Source organism: Drosophila yakuba, chromosome 2R (genome assembly GCF_016746365.2).
Source record: "Drosophila yakuba strain Tai18E2 chromosome 2R, Prin_Dyak_Tai18E2_2.1, whole genome shotgun sequence".
Lineage (NCBI taxonomy): Eukaryota > Metazoa > Arthropoda > Insecta > Diptera > Drosophilidae > Drosophila > Drosophila yakuba.
This window is the reverse complement of record NC_052528.2, coordinates 22,736,393-22,753,483: the sequence shown is the minus strand read 5'-3', so window position 1 is coordinate 22,753,483 and position 17,091 is coordinate 22,736,393. Positions and strand designations below refer to the sequence as shown.

Genomic DNA, 17,091 nt, shown 5'->3' with positions numbered 1-17,091 from the left:
TGAAAGCTGTTTCTCTGGGCTTACAATGGGTTAAATCAGAGTATCAAGGTATCAATTCAATACCCGATACCCTTTCCCTGGTGGGTGGTTCAGCTTGGGGCCAAAGAGTATTAAATATCCAGAAAGATGTCTTCAAGAAACTCGTAATAGCAATGACATGGGCAAGCGTAATCAAAATTGATTTACGAGGTAATGAATATTGTAGAATATTTTAGCCCGCAGCCTGCACTCTCCATTCATTACAACCGTATGCTAGAATGGATCGAGGTGCCCAAGTGAATATTCAATCATTTAACCTGCCACCCAGCACTCCTGGCCATTTTACGGCGAATCAAAGCAGATCTAACCCCTGAAGTGCGCCAAGCCATTAACTTTTGTCAGTGTGCGAGACACACGCGGCGGCCAAGGAAGAAGGACGCAGGATGCAGGATGAAGGACGAGTGGACACTTGAGCACAGCTGGAAATGCACCTGCAACTGCCGCTCACCTGTGCACCTGTTCCCGCTGCGCCGGCGGCATAAATCGCGCCCTTCGCTTCAGCTTTCAACAGAGATGTAAGCCAAGTTAATTGCTTTTTGTTGCCTTTTTCCAGCTCACTTTTGCCACGCTGGCGTTTCTGTTTCTGCTGCCGTTTCTGTTTCTGTTGCCTCTGCAATGTCAACAATGAAACTAACGGCGGGCGGGTCCTAAACTCCCCGCCTTTCGGACCCCAGGATCCGAGGACCTCAGGACCTGAGGACACCAGAACACCAGCACACCAGGAGCCATCGTGCTGTTGTTCTTGCTGCTCCGGTGCTTATTTGAACAGCTCTTCACAAACAAGAAGTTGGCAACATGGAAGCATTTACGAGCGCATTTCGCGCAGCCATTTTGTTGCCTCCTGTCACAGGACACGGCCTAAACCTTGGGCTCTGAAGTCCTGGGAGATCCGGACGAATCAGGAAATGAAAATGGTAAATTCAGCAGCAGCGCAAAATATATATTTTCATTAAATACGACGAAGCGGTAAAGTGGCGCCAGCTCTCACGCTATTTGCACTGTCATTAGAGCCAAGGATACAAACTTACAAAATAAATTAAATTAAGCCGAATTTGGGAGAAGCATTTGATATTTATTGGAAATCCTTAAAGACCTTAAAGGTGTCTGAACTATACTTCTAGACACACATTTTGTAAGTGAGAACTTCACTTATCGAGCTTCAAGTTTCTATTTCCTGATTTCTCTGCCAAAAGAAAGTTCTTTAAGTTGGCGACATTCAACGATTTATGCGCAGAGAAACAGGCCACTATTATTAATGATAAAGACCAGGAATCCTTCAGGGGACAACTCGGCGAACTCGGATGATTTCCGTTTGGGTCCTCAATCAATTTACAATTCATGCTGTAAGCCGAGGAAAAGCCGTCGCTAGAAATCGAAATCAGTCGTCTGTGAATATTGCAAAATGAGCTTCCGCCTTTTTCTTGGCTCCCAACTTCCGGCAACAATTTCCGTTTCCTCATTACCTTGCTTTTTTTTTTGTCAGCGCCGCTGCCAGGACGAAGTCCTGGCGAAGTCCTTGAAGGCCGTGGGGGCGTGTTTCCGCCCCTGCCATATGACAATTTATTACGCTCGCAGCTTCGATTTAAATTGCTTGACAATTATTACACAATGACGAGGGACGCCGGCGAATGAAAAATGTTCCCTTCGACAATTTACCAAGCGGCACGGCTGCCACGCCCCTTTGCCCCCGCCCAGAATTAATGATGGCAAATTTGCAAAGTTCACAAATTTCTTATTAGTAGTCCATGGCTAAGGAAGTGGGCTTTCCCCGCTTTCGCCACACCGCCCCCCTCGAATTCTCCCACTTTCACCGCACGTGGGTTCATATTTCATTTTAGGCAGTTAGTTTTCCGGCGCAGGAAAATGCTGGTGGAAATGCTGAAAATGGTGGTGAATGGCGGTGAGTGGTGCACCTCCCAGTGGCTTCAAGTTTTCGCACTTTTGCCACCAGACGGGGAGGGGGTGGGGAAATTTCGCAAGCGCTCTAATTTGAATTTTAATTGAGGTTCTCTTTGTGGTTTTCCCTGTTCCTGTTTTCCTGTTTTTCCGAGCTCCATTTTTCTGTTTGCCTGCTTGGATGGATGCCTGCTTTGAAAATTAACAATAATTATAAATAATTGATATGCCGAGCAGGTTTTCCTTCGCCTTCGCTGCGGAAATGAAAATACGTGCCCGAGATTACTATAAAAAGAAGCAAGCGAAGGAGCCTCGATTTATTAAAAATATCCTTTATGACTCACCAAGTGGGATTTATACCGCAATTGGAGTCCCTTTGTAAATGTTTGACAGCCGGCAATAAATGAAAAATAAATGTTATGCGATGCAAAATCAAATCAGAGTGAAAATCTCCTGTATACACATGCACATTTAAAGTGAAATGCAGAAAAAACGACAAAAAACAGACACATAAATAATAGGGGAAAACATCCATCGCGGCGGCAAATAAATATAAATAAAAAATCAAACCCAATATGCAAATGTCAAACAAATAAAAATGGCAAAATTGCATCATATATCTGCTCTGATTTATCCACCGGCTGCCGTGTGAGAAACATCGCTGTAAATATAAATTTAATTGGATGAAACAAAATACGCAGCAGCAACAATTCAATACAGCAACTGAATTGGTTGGCAAAGAACTCTCACTCTGTCCGAGATATGCAATTATTTCGCTGGCTGCCATAGAAATTGTAAATTGAATGAATTATTTTATAGAGCCCGCACGCCGAGAAGATAACACAACAAGTGGCGCCCCACGTTTTTAAATGATTGCCATTCGCCGAGCTGCGCATTTACATGGCGAGGCATTGCAGCTTAACAACTCTGATACCCTATTAATCGGGGTGCTTTGGGACATCAGATGGACTAGTTAATGCGGAACTAATTAAAAGGAAAATGTGAAATCATTAAACCCCCAGACAGCAGACACTGCATCTCGAATTCGCCTGACCAGAAAGTCTGGCGATGAATGATGGAGACGACGTTGATGATGACATTATCTCATGCTCATTGAACGCAAATGTGGCGTGCACGCCATAAAGGAGCCAGCGAAAGGTGTAATGGCCACAGGGACTCGCTGTAGCGACTAACACATACCCTACTCGAGTAAATACTGCGAGCTGCTTACATATGTATTCTGCATAGAGACATATTATTTAGTTAGGCATCAAATAGATCATAAGATATACTTTACTTACTGACCAAATTACCAACTCCATTTCACTTTATTTTATTCAGCTTTAAAGAATCTCTGGCATTGCTTTCAATCAGATTGCCATTGCTGAATTTGCATCTTTAAGGCAACCGAATTGTGCATCCACTCAGCGCGTAAAATGAAAGAGAAATGCTGAAAAAGTGAAGTATTTATAGAGCATTTTAAGAACTTGGCTTGACCAGAAATCAGAATATGCACAAGAAACATTTCCGACGACTGAATGCCCCAGCCCCATTCACTGCCCACATTTTCACCTGATGTCACTCATTGTGCAGTGAATTGTTCTGTTCGAGAGGCTTTTGTACTTTGCCATGAAATGAAAGTGGAGCTCTAGATGTGGTTTCTGTTTGCCAAAAAAAAAACAAAAAAAAAAACACTGCACAAAGTCAGAAATGTGGGGTTTTCGGTGTGTGTCAGAGCATAGGAGTGATTGAATATGCTCTCTTTGGCTTGCATTGGTTGGAAAATATGCAGTTATTACATAGATATTATATTGTTGTTCCATGGCTAGTACTTTCAGTTCAGCGCCCCTTCGTTTTCGGGCTGAAGCGCTTAGGGCGCATTTAAATTAACTTTAATGGCGAGCCCATTCAGGACCTCCTCCTCTCCTTCTCCCTTACGTAGTCCTTCGGGAACTACGGCCCCTCGAAAAGCCACATTTACGCCAATTACTTAACAACTTTAATGAGCGGGGAATGGAAAAAGAAAAGGGGGAGGAGCATGGAAAAAACTGCTACATCGGGGGAGGAGCCAAAGTAGCCAGCGCGCACTTAATACTAATGGCTGTCATTATCCTTTATCCTTTGCCTGTCGCAACAACTGTCTATCCTATCCACTAGTGCCCTCTCGCTCCCGCCATCGTCCGTCTCCCTTCCGCCCGTGTGCGAGCATTGTGGCTCTTTGTTTGCACGCACATTTATTAGGCAAACCAAAGCGCAAACTTCGCGCTGCCGAAAAAAGCCAAGAACTGGGCTAAAACAAAGAAAAATTAACTTAACTCAATTTACAAAAACTTTTATTTCTATTTTTTTTTTGGCTTGTTTTGTTAGCTGTTGACAAAAGAAGGGAAACGAAACGAAAACGAAAACGAATTAAGCGCCGAGCAGGGCAAACTTTAAGTAGCTTTGTGCGAGAAAGTATTAAAATCACATTTCAAATGGCTCCCTGGGATGAGGAGATGGAGGAGGAGGAGCTGGAGGTGGCCAGAGATTCCCTGTGCAGAAGGACAAGTGGCCAAAGGGATGCCACAGCCAGCCAAGTGTCCTTGAGTCATATTTACTGAGCTGAAGCATCTCCCCTTGATTTTATTTTCATTTGCCAGCAATTTCCTTTCTTTCTCGAGCTAAAATGAATTTCCATAAGTCAGAGTCCACAACTTTGTGGCTTAAGTCGCTTAATATGTGATGGGACTCTAAAAGTTCTCAAGTTTGGCCATTGAGTTCATATCGAGGAGCTGCAGTTTGCAGAGTTCGAATGGCAGTGCCATTAAATAGCTGACCTCTGCGCTCTAATATTGCAATTTCTGGCCACAGAAACCACTCGATCCTATCCGTATCATTCTCAGTGACTCCGCAGCTGCATCCGCACTCCATAATAATTTCACACGCCCTGTGTCGCGGTCGCTTTAATTAGCACGATTGCATTTTCAACACGTCCTGGCCATTCAGATTCAGGCACCTCGCATAGGCTGCCCCGCATCTGCTGTCCACTGGCAGTCACTCAAACATGCAGTCCCTCAAACATTCGGTCATTCAGTCACACAGTCATTCAGTCACACAGTCATTCAGTCATACAGCCAGGTGGTCAGTCGCTCATTATACATGATGTGTACTCAAACGTCGGTGCATATTTGATTTCGTCTCCGCATCCAGATGCATTGTGCAGCAGCCTGCGGTTTGCTCCTCATCAGCTCGTCGCTGGCATGGAAACTATATGCATATACATGTATGTATATGGCGCCAAATCGGTGGAAAGTTGTAAGTAAATTAATCCGACTAATTTGCGCACGGTACTCCAGAGCAGGTAATTTGATCAAGTGCTCGAAATTAACACCATCCAGCTAGAGTTTCATTTCAATCAGCTGCCCTTTGACTTTAGTTTCCTGGCTACAAAGTTCATCAATTTAATATATATTGTAAAAGATTCCCAGTCTAATCTGAATGCGATTAGCTAAGAAAGCCAATAGCTACACATTAAAAGTGATTTATTTGCTGAAAAATAGTAGCTACTTCGCAACTGCATATCTTAGCGTTTCTAGGCCACCTACGCATCGTACTGTACACATCGATTGCCAGTCAACAAAAGGTGCAAATGTGTTTATTTAAAGCTCCATTCAGAGTGCCTTCCCCCTGCCCCTTCCCCACACCGACACTCTTCCCAGCCCACGTTGCGTATACGTATTCGCAAACACAAAAACCCAATGCGAGTGCCCCGAAAGCCGTAGTATCCGTTCGCACGTCTCGTGGCACCAGTCATGTCTTAAGGCCCGCACTCCAAGTCGAGCAGAATGAGTCGCGGATGGGTGTTCTACGCATGGATTGTGGTGGTGGTCTTCTGGCCTGGTGCCGTCAGCGGTCAGGGGACGCCACTGATAGACTCCGTGTGCCAGGCGGTGCAGCGACAGCAGCTCCAGTGCCAAGTGCATCGCGTGGAGACCGCCGATGGCTACCGGCTGAGTCTGCACCGCATTCCCGCGCCCCCGAGTCGTCGGTGTCCGCAGCATCTGCGCCCCTACCTCCTGATGCACGGCCTCCTGGGATCCGCTGGGGATTTCGTGTCGGCCGGAAGGGGCAGATCCCTGGCGCTGGAGCTGCATGCTCGCTGCTTTGACGTGTGGCTGGGAAACGCCAGGGGCACCACCCATTCCCGCGGGCATCGCACGCTGCAGACAAGTGACGCCCGCTTCTGGCAGTTCAGCTGGCACGAGATTGGCATCTACGACCTGCCCGCCATCGTGGACTACGTGCTGGCGCGAACGAATCGCCGCCAGCTGCACTACGTCGGCCACTCGCAGGGCACCACCGTGCTCCTGGTCCTGCTCTCCCAGCGGCCGGAGTACAATGCGCGCTTCGCCAATGCCGCTCTGCTGGCCCCAGTCGCATTCCTCCAGCACCTGAGCAGTCCGCCGCTGCGGCTGCTGGCCAGCGACAGCTCCATGGTCACGGTGCGTATACTTGATGCGTGCTGCTCTTGTCACTCGGGCAAGTACGCAGTTGCCTTGAGGAGATTAGCATTTGTCTAGTTCAGCTCTCAGTGCTCAAGCACACTTACTTAGAAATACTAAGTAACCAGGTGAAGAAAGTAAAAGGAGTAGGGAATAGAAAATATTATATTTCAATTTAAAAGATAAAAGCTAGGAGATAAAAGATGGCATTCTCTCTGTGCAGCTGCTGCTGAACAAACTTGGCCTCCACGAGCTGCTCCCGGCGACGGCGCTGACCCAGGTGGGCGGCCAGTTCTTCTGCACCGCCTCCCGGCCCACCTACGCCCTCTGCACCCTCTTCACCTCCCTCTACGTGGGCTTCAGCGACTATCCATTGGATCGTGTGAGTACGATTATATATGCGGGCCATAATTTAGCCAACAAAGCGCCCGAAACTTTTTTCCTCTCGTATGCAAAAGTTTTTATTGCACTCTGGAGTGGGACCAGCACACCCATCCCCCTTTCCCCCTTTCCCCCTCAAGGCCACCTCCCCCACCCCCAAAACTTCCGGAAACAGACAAACATACGTACTATCGAGGGCCGAATGCGAAAAACGGATGGCGGAAGGGGGCGGAGGCCTTAGTTTCGGTAATAAAAGTTATTTGAATTTAAATGCGTAAACGAGCTGCTCCTGCCGGCCAGAGCTTCCTGGCTGCCAGCCGGAGCAGCACCATTGTGGATGTGGATGTGGATGCGGATTTAAAGGGGATTAGGACGGGGTGATAAATGCCCAACCGAGCGGGTTAATTGGTGCCAGGGTACGAATGGTCAGTTTGCAGGAATCAAAGTAACCTGTATTCACATTTAATTACTATACAAAACGAAATATTTAAATCCAAATCAGTTGTATGTTTTATATTAAACTTAAGAGCATAGGTGCGTATGAACATAGATCACATATTCTGAAGAATTTAAGTTCAAAAGTAGTATTTAGAGTATTTCCGCATAGACTCTGTAGCATCCAGAATGCCCGCCATAATGTGCAACCGAAAGGTGCTCGAAACTTTGCCCTGCCCCCCGGAAAACGCCGCTCCAGCTGGCGGCTAACAAGAGTGTAACACACATTACGTATACGCCACGGTGGCCCGAACACTTTTTGTTTCCCGCGCACACGGTACATTTAAATTTTGCTTTGCCGTGAAATATGGCAAATAAATCGCGAGCGTGCAACGAAGGAAGCAACTTTATGGCTTATCTGTGTGTTCCGAGTGCTAGTGTTTTCGGGGCGCGTGCTCAAAAGGCTTACCATTCGGATCCGAAGTGAGTTAGTTGGGGTGTTTTTTGGGCTGTATTTAGGGTGTTTTGGGGGCGGAATCGGGGTCGGACCTGGGTGCCAAGTGGCGTTTGTAAGTTATTAAAGTGGCGCTTTGGCCAATTGGCTGCGGCCCTGGACACGGCGATGCAAAGCTGGATTTGGACTTTTTTAGTTGCCCGTGGAGCACAAATAAGGGTTAGGAAGTTCTCTTCACATATGCGGCCATAAATAAGCACTTCAGGCGCTGAATAATCCAGGGGATAAGTGGGTAGTGGAGGCCTGGGATGCACGTTTTAAATGCATATAAAGTAAATATGGTAAAGAGTTCAGTTAAAACCAAGGAGATTATTCAAACTATAGATGTAGCAAGGAGATTATTCAAACTATAGATGTAAAAGTTATTTCAAGTGATTGGAGTACCCGTTGAATAGAGTACACTTATCAGTATCAGCTGAATGTTGAAGCAAAAAACTGTGTCTATATAGGGAGCTCCCCTCCGAAAAGTAGTTGCCAAACTGCTATTTGCGAACTATTGTTTCCGATGCGACTGTTTAACTCGGAAAACAAATTCCCGGAGCTACTGCCACTTGACTCGAGAGCCACAGATACTGTGCGCAGTCATAACCTCCACGAACCTCCGAAAGTCAACAAACCAGATCCGGCAGCGGAAAATTGTTAAGCAAATACATGGAAGACGCCGAGCTTGAGCAAATGGAGCGAGGCGATGCTTGCGTTACTAGCGATACTTGCGACAACTGCCGAACATGCCACATGCCACCCAGATGGAGGTCCGAATAAATATTTGTGCATATTTAGTAACCCGACGACTCTCCCACACCCACGACCCCCAAAGTTCAACACTCTTGGAGGACTGCACTGCGTCGAATAAGATTGCAGCTGAAGTGCAGAAAAATACAAAATTCGAGATGTAGGAAAAATAAATGCAAGGGATGATGGCAAAGGAAACCAAAAGAAAAACTCGGGAAACACAAACAAGCTGGCGGCACAAAATTGCCAGTATTTGCCACAAGTTGCAGGCTGCCTGCTGCTTGCCTGTAAAAAAGGAGAGGGGAAAATGGTAAATGGAAAATGGGAAATGCAACGGCCAGGCGGAAAATCAAATAAACATCAAAACAAAAAATGTGTCGCCGCAGGACGCATGCAACGTTTCAATGGCTTGTCATGGCATTTTAAAGTCGGCCGATTTACATAAAATGCTATAACTGAGGGGTCGCAAAAAGTGGCCAGCATCACGGAGGCGGCAAAAAGTGCACTGATTTTTTATTCAGAAACTCTGTTTAAACAACGAATTTCGGATTTAAATGGCATTGCCAGCAGAGCTCACGAGCAAAACTCCGCAATTAAATTGATGAAGCTCTTCAGTCCCATTTCATTTGCAATCAGTAAATCAATCAGGCAATAGTTAGTTTTCTATAGACAAAAATAAGCCTTATAGCTAGAAAATAAGTTGTTTAATGTTAGAGGTAGAAATTTATAGAAATTAAGAACCTTATGAGTGCAAACCCTCTAGTAAGTAAATCGATATATAGCTTATTTAATGTGTGCATTGAAGAGAGCTTTCTCCAACGCATTTCCCGACCAATATGAAGACATTCACCTGTGCCAGCCACTTGCAACGGCATTTCCTTGGAAAAGGACTTTGTGTAGACCTCCCTCAGCCGCCTTTTCAAATCCGTTGGCAATTCAATCAGTGGCCCTTGGCCCGTGGCAATATCAATATCAATCTCGATACAAAACTGAAAGGCTCCCTGCACTTACCTTAATCAGGGGCTGAGAATGCGGCAAGTGAGCGAGTAAACGTGTAAGCGAGTAAGCAGCTAATTTCAAAACAAATACCCGCCATATAAACTCAGCCGGCGCCTCCTCCGCAGGATCAAAGCAAGGACCTCTTGGCCTTTGGCCCGAGTCCTCGCTCCTGTGCCCGTTCATGTGTGAGTGGGCGTGTGTGTGTGTGTGAGTGCGAGTGTGGGCGAGTGTGCTTGCGTGCACTTCCGCATATGCTTTGTGTCGCAATGAAACGGAAATAGCAGCCTGAACACACACCGATACACACATGAGTGGTCAGGCACAACGAGGGGGGGGTGGTGAGGTGCACCGGAGTCCTGTTTCCGGCGGTTGATCATAAAATTTAAGCATTGCGGCAACTTAAGCCTAACAAAATGGCCTGCCTGCTCTTCCGTTGCCAGAACATCTTGCCACGCATCCTGGAGACGACGCCGGCGGGCATCTCGCGGGGCCAGCTGCAGCACTTCGGGCAGCTCATCAATAGCGGTAAGTCCGATGTACTGCGAGAAATCAGATGGAGTTTCAAACATTTCTGGATATAATTTTCTATATACCCTTACATCACTTCCTCCATCAGTAAAGATTAGCCTAAAAAGTTTACAAAATGTTTGAATCTTTAAAGAGAGAACTATTTTCTCCGTCCATGTCATCCTTGTGTGATAAGTCTGTCGCTTTGTTTGCAGGCAAATTCCAGCAGTACGACTACCGCTCCCCCCGGCTGAATACGCTGCGATATGGCCAGGCCACGCCCCCCTCCTACCAGCTGGCCAATGTGCGCCTGCAGCTGCAGATCTTCCACGGCAGCAGGGACGCGCTGTCCAGCCTGGCGGATGTGCAACGCCTGGTCAGAGAGCTGCGGAACAGCGTCACGCAGATGTATCAGGTGCCGGGCTATAATCACATTGACTTTCTGTTCGCCTCCTCGGCGCCCCAAGTGGTCTTCGAACGCATTATTCAACAGGCCTGGCAGCTGGACGTGGCGTTGGCGGCGCTTTAAGGCGGCCATTCAATGGATATTCATGGAAAGAAGTGCCAACAAGGGGACTCCTCCGACGGAACAAACGTGCGGACTGACAACGCTGGCCCTTTATTGAAATATTCTTAGCTCGCGTTGATTTACATTTATATTTTGTAATACGAAAAACAATCTGAATCGAACTACAAAGAAAAACATGGATAAACAGACCTCATAAGCTTGATACTTTACACTAAGCAATTGCGGTAATCAAATGTACATTGGTAATAGATTAACTGGAATAGTTTTCCTGCCTGTCAACATGCCGTCCTGCGATCCATTCGCACTGCCAGGTGGGTGGATTGTATGGGATTTCGTATTCGTCTGTGGGGGCTGTGATAATTGGATATGTTTTCGGGGTCTCTGGGGAGTGACAGTTTAGCTTAGTTCGAAGCCAGCGCCAGACTGTATGGCATAGAGCAGCTTCTCGCGCATTTGTTCGACGGTTTTGAAGGGCGGAAGCTTCAGCAGATTGGTGCAGGTGCTGGCCGTGGGCAGACGTTCCATGTCTCCCGTGTTTTGGATAAAGAATGGTGGGTCCAGGTCCTGTCATGGAAATCCAAATAAGTAACAAAGGTTCGCTTAAAATACGATGCAATACCAACCTTAAAGCCCAACAACGGCGGCCTGGAGCAGCTGGTGACAAATTTAAGCAGCTGCCGGCGCTGCAGATCATCAAAACCTTCCAACACCTCCCAGAATGCCACAATCGAGGGGTGCTCCGGACTGAATTCGCCGCCGTATTCGCAGTGCCTCTTTAGATCCTCCAAGTCAATGGGTATCTCAGCACCCGAGATGAGTATTTGCAGCTCCTTGTTGCTGAACATGTACAGCCATTCGATGGGCAGAACGTTGGACAGACCCTTTCGGAAGGCGTTGCAGTGACTACGTATCTGCACGTTGAGCTTGTAGTCGGCTATCAACTGCAGGTACTCAATGCGATTCGAGTTGGTCACGGGAATGCTTTGGCCCTGCGGCTTCAGCTCCACGATCTGCGTCTGACCCAGCGAACTGCTTGCCACGGTAAAGTCCAAGTTTAATTCGCTAACATCGCCCGAGTAGTCCTTCAAGTAAAGTAGATTGCGGTACAGCTCCGGGTCCAAGGAGGCCAACTGGTGGATGTCCACATCGGAGTATTTACCAGCCAGCTTGGTAAGGAAGAACTCGGCCAATGGCAGTTCGACCAATAGGTTTTCATATATGGACTTGCCCAGGATGCGGCCAATAAAATAGTAGTGCTTCTCGTAGTCTTCGAAGAGATCGGCCACATTTGGATTGGGATATAGCTTGTTGTCCGTGGTCACCCTAAATAGATAAGTAGGGAATCATAAGCTAATGGTTTGAATACTTCGGTAATACTTACATAAAGAATCCACGGTTGGGATCAAACGCTGTTTTAATCAGTTCTGACAGAAACTCGCGAAAAACTCCACCACCATCGATGCCTGCCTCATCGAGACCGAGCGAGGAAACAAACTGTATGCGGAACTTAAAGCGCAGATCCGGTTCTGAAAGTAAATAATTAATGACGTGGTGTGCTTAAGGTCGTTATGTTGCCACCAACCATTTTCCGGACGCAACTTGTCGTATGCGTCCTCGTAGAGATGTGACCGCCTGACAGTGATCAGCACGGAGGGTCCTTGGAGAAAGGCTTGCATATTGCCCTGCACCCGCATCTTGTTGGCAGCAACCAAGCTCTGCAGAATGCTGACGCGCTTGTTAAAGGCCACCACAAAGGGGATCTCGCGCAAAATGGTTATCGAGCGGATCTGTTTCGTGGACATGGGTGGCCCGTTCTCGAAGTCTTCCCGAGTGAAGTCTCGAATCGGCTGAAAGGGTCGTATTCCACGCAGACGACTGCTATGGGTCAGCGGAAGATCTGTGGGCCTATCCAGTGGTAAATCGAGCCGGGTGACGGTCCAGTGAGCCTCCGGACAGAATCCTAAGCGCAGGTCGCGTGTGTGGATCTGGTTGAGCACAAAGACGACCACATTAAGCAGGTTGGCCCAGATTTGTTTCTGATGCCGCAACTTCTTGTCGTCGGCCTCCGTGTGACCCAGGACCTTGCGGTAGTTGGCCAGATTGCTACGGGTCTCTGGAAAAGCCAGCTCCACTAGGCCCATACTGATGTCCTTCAGCGTCTTGGACATTTGCACAATTTCCGCTATGGAAAAGGGCATGAGTCGCACGTGGTTGATGGTGGTCTGCACCTGCAGCAGCAACTTGTCCTCTACAAACTCGACATCATGCAAAGTGGGCAGCAGGCGTCCAAAAAGCATGCAGAAAGTGGCCAAAAGAGGAATAGTGCGATCCACTCCTTGATGTTTGGCTGCGTGAAGAAATCTCTTTAGTAATTGTCTACTCAGCTGGTTTTACATGGTACTTACGCACAACACCCTTGGAAATGAGGGTTAGAGGAGCAGAGAAACCTAGTTGAGTGGACTCTGCAGCCAACTTAAACCACACAGCCCGTATGAATTTTGGAGTGAAAGCCAACGTATAGAGTAATCTAAAAGGAACAATGGATTAGATATTGCATAGGAATATTGTGGATAGGCATCTCACTTGTACTCGAAGACCGCATGCTTGTTGTATATCATCAGATTGTGACAGATCTCGCAAAGCGCATAGATGAGGTGACTGTTCTCAATGTGCGGATCTAGCTGCTGAACAATGAAGTCCACCCGCTCCGTTTCGTTTAGTATGGCAATGGACTCCAGTAGACAGTCGCGCTCTTTGACACTCAGTTCCCCGCTCGTCCGGCAAGTCTGTTCCATATCGTAGTCCAGGGTTCGAGCCGCTGGCAGCCCTTCGTCCTCCTCATCCGAGTCCTCGGAATCGTCGTCGCCGTCCCTGTGACGATGTGGAGCATTGGCATGGCCGCGAAGCGTAGACTTGGGCAGCTGCAGTATGTTGGGCATCATTTCGGCAATGAGGCGGACGTAGATCACCAGCAGAGGGCTCTGCTGCAGGGTGGCTACAAGAGAATAACGATTAGTGATGGCTATAAGGCCATTCCTTGCAACTTACCCAATTGCCTACGATCGAGAACCATGAGGGAGTTGAGTAGAAAGGACGAGAAAATCGAGTCAATCCGCTTAGCCTTTTGGCCAGTTTCTGCACTGTGGAAGAGAAAGCTGCGTCGACTGGACGTGCTGTCAGATTCCGCTGGTCCTGCTGCCTCCAGTGCGTCGAAGAGCGAACGCATCAGCAAATCAAATGGGAAGTCCACATTCAGCGCAAAGCAGGGTAGCACAAAGTATCGCAGAGGATCCGTGTGCGGCGTGGCCAAGATGTCCCGAGTGAAGTTCTGGCAAACCGCCATTGACATAGGCGACATCTGGCCGCCGGCGGAGGCCTTCTTAGCTACTTCCAGCGGTCGTAGCAACAACTGGAGCAGGGCTTCAGCCAGCGGACTCGGGGCTTGCAGGGTCTCTCCGTCTAGCGGCGGACACTTGTCGTCCAGCAGCCGTCGCAGTCGCACAAAGTAGTTACGGGCAATCAGGAAGCCAAAGACGCGCTCCAGATACTGAAACAACACAGTCTCATCCTCCATATAACGCTGGACAGAGGACACGGTGGTAAAGGTTTCCAACATGCGTAGTGGAATGGCCTGGGGCGTGTGCGACAGACTGAGCTGTAGCAGGCAAGTGTCCAGCAGCTTGCAGAGTCTCAGAAGCCACATAGAGTCAGGGGAGGAATGCTGCAGCAGACGAGCGGGCTGGCGAAGAATCTGTTGACAGACCTCAATCTGTGGGGATTGGGAGCAGCATTAGGGAGTTGGAAATGGAGTACTTGAAGGGAGTATTACCAATCGCTCGCTGTCCTTGGCCTCCCGGCTGCTGTAGAAGAAGTTGAGGCGCCGCAAGAGGAAGGTAAGACTTTCATCCTCCACGATACGATCCTTGTGGCCCATTAGATAGACGTCGAAAGCCTCCCGTTCCGCTCGCTTGCGACGCTGGCGGTGGATGAAGGAGCGGGCGTAAGACTGCAGCAGCACTGCCCCGTTCTCCTTCTGGCGCAGCTCGTTGCGCTTCTGGCGCTCCAGGGCCGCCTTCCGGATGACAGTGTCCCGGTCGCAGGTGTGCGAGGCTCCGCCCAGACTTTGCACCGGCCTGCGGCGGTACTCGCCGTCAAATCCGAACATGACGCTGCGCTTTTGGTTTGCTTTTGTGTCCGGATCGGATTGAATCCACCAGCCTTTTGGTTCTGCTTGTTCAGTCGACGCTCCTCCGCATTCTTCACCTGACTGCGGTGGCGGTCGGAATGCTGAGATTCCGCGGTGGCTGTGCTGCACTTTCTGCTCGATCGGAAATCAACTGTTTTACACGTGTTTCCTGCCGATACGATCGAATTCAAAATGCGTAAAATCCCAATTTGCCAATGATTTGTATATTTCTCTTGTATATTTCGATAGCAAGTTATCGACAGCTGTCCCAGCACTCGCCTGGAATGACTGGCAGGTTGTCCATCCCTAGTCGACGGCGCGTTCCAGATTCCCGTTTCGATAATAACCGCTTCGAAAATTCCGGTACGTGTTTTTAGTGAAAAATGTTAACCAAAAATGTAATATATGGAAATTATAAAATTGATTTATAATTTTAATAATTCGAAAACTGAGTAGCTCTTTGAATTAACCGTGAAAAAAGGATGGCTATATAATACGCAGATTTCTGAAAAATTGCATGCCATTGAAATCCGATTTCAAATGATTGCTTAATCCAAATTGATTGGAGGTCTCCACTTTACAGAGTTAACAACAAACAATCCATTTTATCTTTACAATGTAATTCCTGACTAATTCCTGTAATTCCTGGTAAAACTATCAACTGATCCAAGCACCAATCCAAATTCCTTTGCAATGCACAACGTTCTCTTTAATATGATTTGAGTCCATGAAGTATACATTCATTCGTTAAGATGAGTAAAATGTTTAAGCCTAAACCACCTAATTAGTAGCTTCTGTTGTGTTCCGGTTAGCAACTAGAAACTAGCCTGCTAATGAGAGAGCAGGAGCGGCACGAGTACATTTCAGACCAATTGCAGACACTCCCTGCGGGAATTATAGCGAGCTCTGTTTGACGGCCTCCAGGCTCAGCTTGTGCTGCTTCTCGATGAGAGCGAGCAGGGTCCTGGGCACGTCCATGGTCTGGTCATCGACGAGCACTATGTCGAAGGTGTCCATGTACTTCTCCATGTTGGCTTCGACATGGTCGAAGAGGAAGCCGATCTTCATGATGTGCGAGGAAGCGGGCACCCCGGAGGCCATGTCCGCATCCCCAATGGAGTCGCCCATGACTATGATGTGGTCCCTGGTGTGCACCAGGTCGTAATACTCGCTGGTCTCGTTCAACACTGTTTCGTTCTTGTTGAAGGTGTGAATCATCGGCTGTTGAAAGCCATCAAGCAGGCCATCCCTGAACTGAAGGAAGTTGGACACTACCTTCACGTTCGGATGCAAAACGTTGGCCTGGCGGAGCACAGAGACCACCGAGTTGCCCAGGCCGGCGGAGAAGACCAGCGTGGGTATGTCTAAGCGCTGGAGGTCCGCAAAGAACTCGTGGGTGCGGTCACGTAGCGCATGCTTGTACTTGCTGGCTATCTGATCTATTTCCGACTGGTCGAAGGCGAAGCCGCTGGTCAGCTCGCCCGACTTGGTCCACCACTCGATCATGTACTGCACCTTCTCGGCGATGGGCATGTGGGGATCGATCTCGATGGGCCGGTACTTGTGGTACAGCTTGTCCGTCTCCGCCTTGAAGTTCTCCGGCAGCGACTGGCAGGCGTTGAAGATCCCGAAACTGGAGGGCACTGCGCCGCCGTCCTCCGTGCGCTGCTTGGTAATGGTGTAGTCGAAGTCGGAGACGATCTGCATGCGCTCTGGTCCGCCGAAAACGAACTCGTTGATAATGCGCTCCACCTTTGCCGGGTCCCGCATGCGGCAGTGGTCCTGGGTGAGGGCCGGAATGTCCTGCACACGGAGTCTGCCGCCGGCATTCTCTCGCTTCTCGTCACAGCCCATCTTGAGCAGTCTTCTTGTCCAGCAGCTTAGAGGTCTTCCCCTGATCACGGTGACAGAGTATCTGAACTCTGCGCGAATCGATCAACAAAATGCGCTGAGCTTTCACCAGCGATATCTGCGAAATGTTTAGGCAAGCGATTTAGTTCTGCTTATATTGGTGATCACCTGTGTCGGTGGTTCTATATCTAAGGCTGACCTTGGACGAGTGTTTTGCCCACTTTCTTGGTCTGCGTGCAGCGTTCTCAGCTATCAGCTGGCTATCGAAGCTCCGTCGTGACAAGCTTTTATTTATTTATATAGACTATGCCCGAAAATCAGTTAAGAGCGCTGCGTAAACAATGGATTTAGTTTAAACGACGTTCAGCTCACTTCCCGTTTCACATGCCAAGCAGCTGTTCGCAAGCGAAACGGTTGGTATTTGGAACGGACAATCAGCTGGCGAGGGCGCCAAATTCGAAATTTCAACCAGTGAACGGTTCGCCAACGACATTTTGTTTTCCAGGCGAAAGAAAACTGTCCCAAAAGTAATATACTCTGC

At 48.3% G+C, this 17,091-nt stretch overlaps 3 protein-coding genes across 4 annotated transcripts; 1 reads left to right on the top strand and 2 right to left on the bottom strand.

Moving 5' to 3' along the window:
- The first annotated feature begins 3,879 nt into the window (after positions 1–3,879).
- Positions 3,880–10,701, top strand: LOC6532013 (lipase 3). Of its 2 annotated transcripts, XM_002092756.4 has the most exons (5): positions 3,880–4,482; positions 5,848–6,416; positions 6,640–6,798; positions 9,918–10,002; positions 10,200–10,701. In XM_002092756.4, the coding sequence occupies exons 1-5, from the start codon at positions 4,410–4,412 to the stop codon at positions 10,511–10,513; spliced, it is 1,200 nt and encodes a 399-aa protein (XP_002092792.1). In that variant the 5' UTR covers positions 3,880–4,409; the 3' UTR covers positions 10,514–10,701. The 2 variants fall into 2 exon arrangements, with proteins under 2 accessions (XP_002092792.1, XP_015051661.1); XM_015196175.2 differs by lacking the exon at positions 3,880–4,482 and having other exon boundaries at positions 5,686–6,416.
- LOC6532012 (ubiquitin-protein ligase E3C) lies at positions 10,588–14,956 on the bottom strand. Its single transcript, XM_002092755.4, has 8 exons — positions 14,343–14,956; positions 13,562–14,282; positions 13,097–13,508; positions 12,919–13,040; positions 12,096–12,860; positions 11,895–12,039; positions 11,137–11,836; positions 10,588–11,077 (listed from the first exon to the last, which is right to left on the bottom strand). The coding sequence occupies exons 1-8, from the start codon at positions 14,676–14,678 to the stop codon at positions 10,910–10,912; spliced, it is 3,369 nt and encodes a 1,122-aa protein (XP_002092791.1). The 5' UTR covers positions 14,679–14,956; the 3' UTR covers positions 10,588–10,909.
- A 430-nt stretch (positions 14,957–15,386) lies between these two features.
- Positions 15,387–16,946, bottom strand: LOC6532011 (7-methylguanosine phosphate-specific 5'-nucleotidase). Its single transcript, XM_002092754.4, has 2 exons — positions 16,750–16,946; positions 15,387–16,668 (listed from the first exon to the last, which is right to left on the bottom strand). Exon 2 carries the CDS (start codon positions 16,551–16,553, stop codon positions 15,594–15,596), a length of 960 nt encoding a protein of 319 aa, XP_002092790.1. The 5' UTR covers positions 16,554–16,668; positions 16,750–16,946; the 3' UTR covers positions 15,387–15,593.
- Positions 16,947–17,091: the final 145 nt, after the last annotated feature.

Bases quoted from the DNA above. Each gene is read 5' to 3' on its own strand.
- LOC6532013 (XM_015196175.2), top strand. From the start codon at position 5,760: ATGAGTCGCGGATGGGTGTTCTACGCATGGATTGTGGTGGTGGTCTTC. The intron at 6,417-6,639 runs GTGCGTATACTT...CTCTCTGTGCAG, and splicing joins GCGACAGCTCCATGGTCACG to CTGCTGCTGAACAAACTTGG. The intron at 10,003-10,199 runs GTAAGTCCGATG...CTTTGTTTGCAG, and splicing joins CGGGCAGCTCATCAATAGCG to GCAAATTCCAGCAGTACGAC.
- LOC6532012 (XM_002092755.4), bottom strand. From the start codon at position 14,678: ATGTTCGGATTTGACGGCGAGTACCGCCGCAGGCCGGTGCAAAGTCTG. The intron at 14,283-14,342 runs GTAATACTCCCT...CAATCCCCACAG, and splicing joins CCAAGGACAGCGAGCGATTG to ATTGAGGTCTGTCAACAGAT. The intron at 12,040-12,095 runs GTTGGTGGCAAC...ATTTACTTTCAG, and splicing joins CAAGTTGCGTCCGGAAAATG to AACCGGATCTGCGCTTTAAG.
- LOC6532011 (XM_002092754.4), bottom strand. From the start codon at position 16,553: ATGGGCTGTGACGAGAAGCGAGAGAATGCCGGCGGCAGACTCCGTGTG.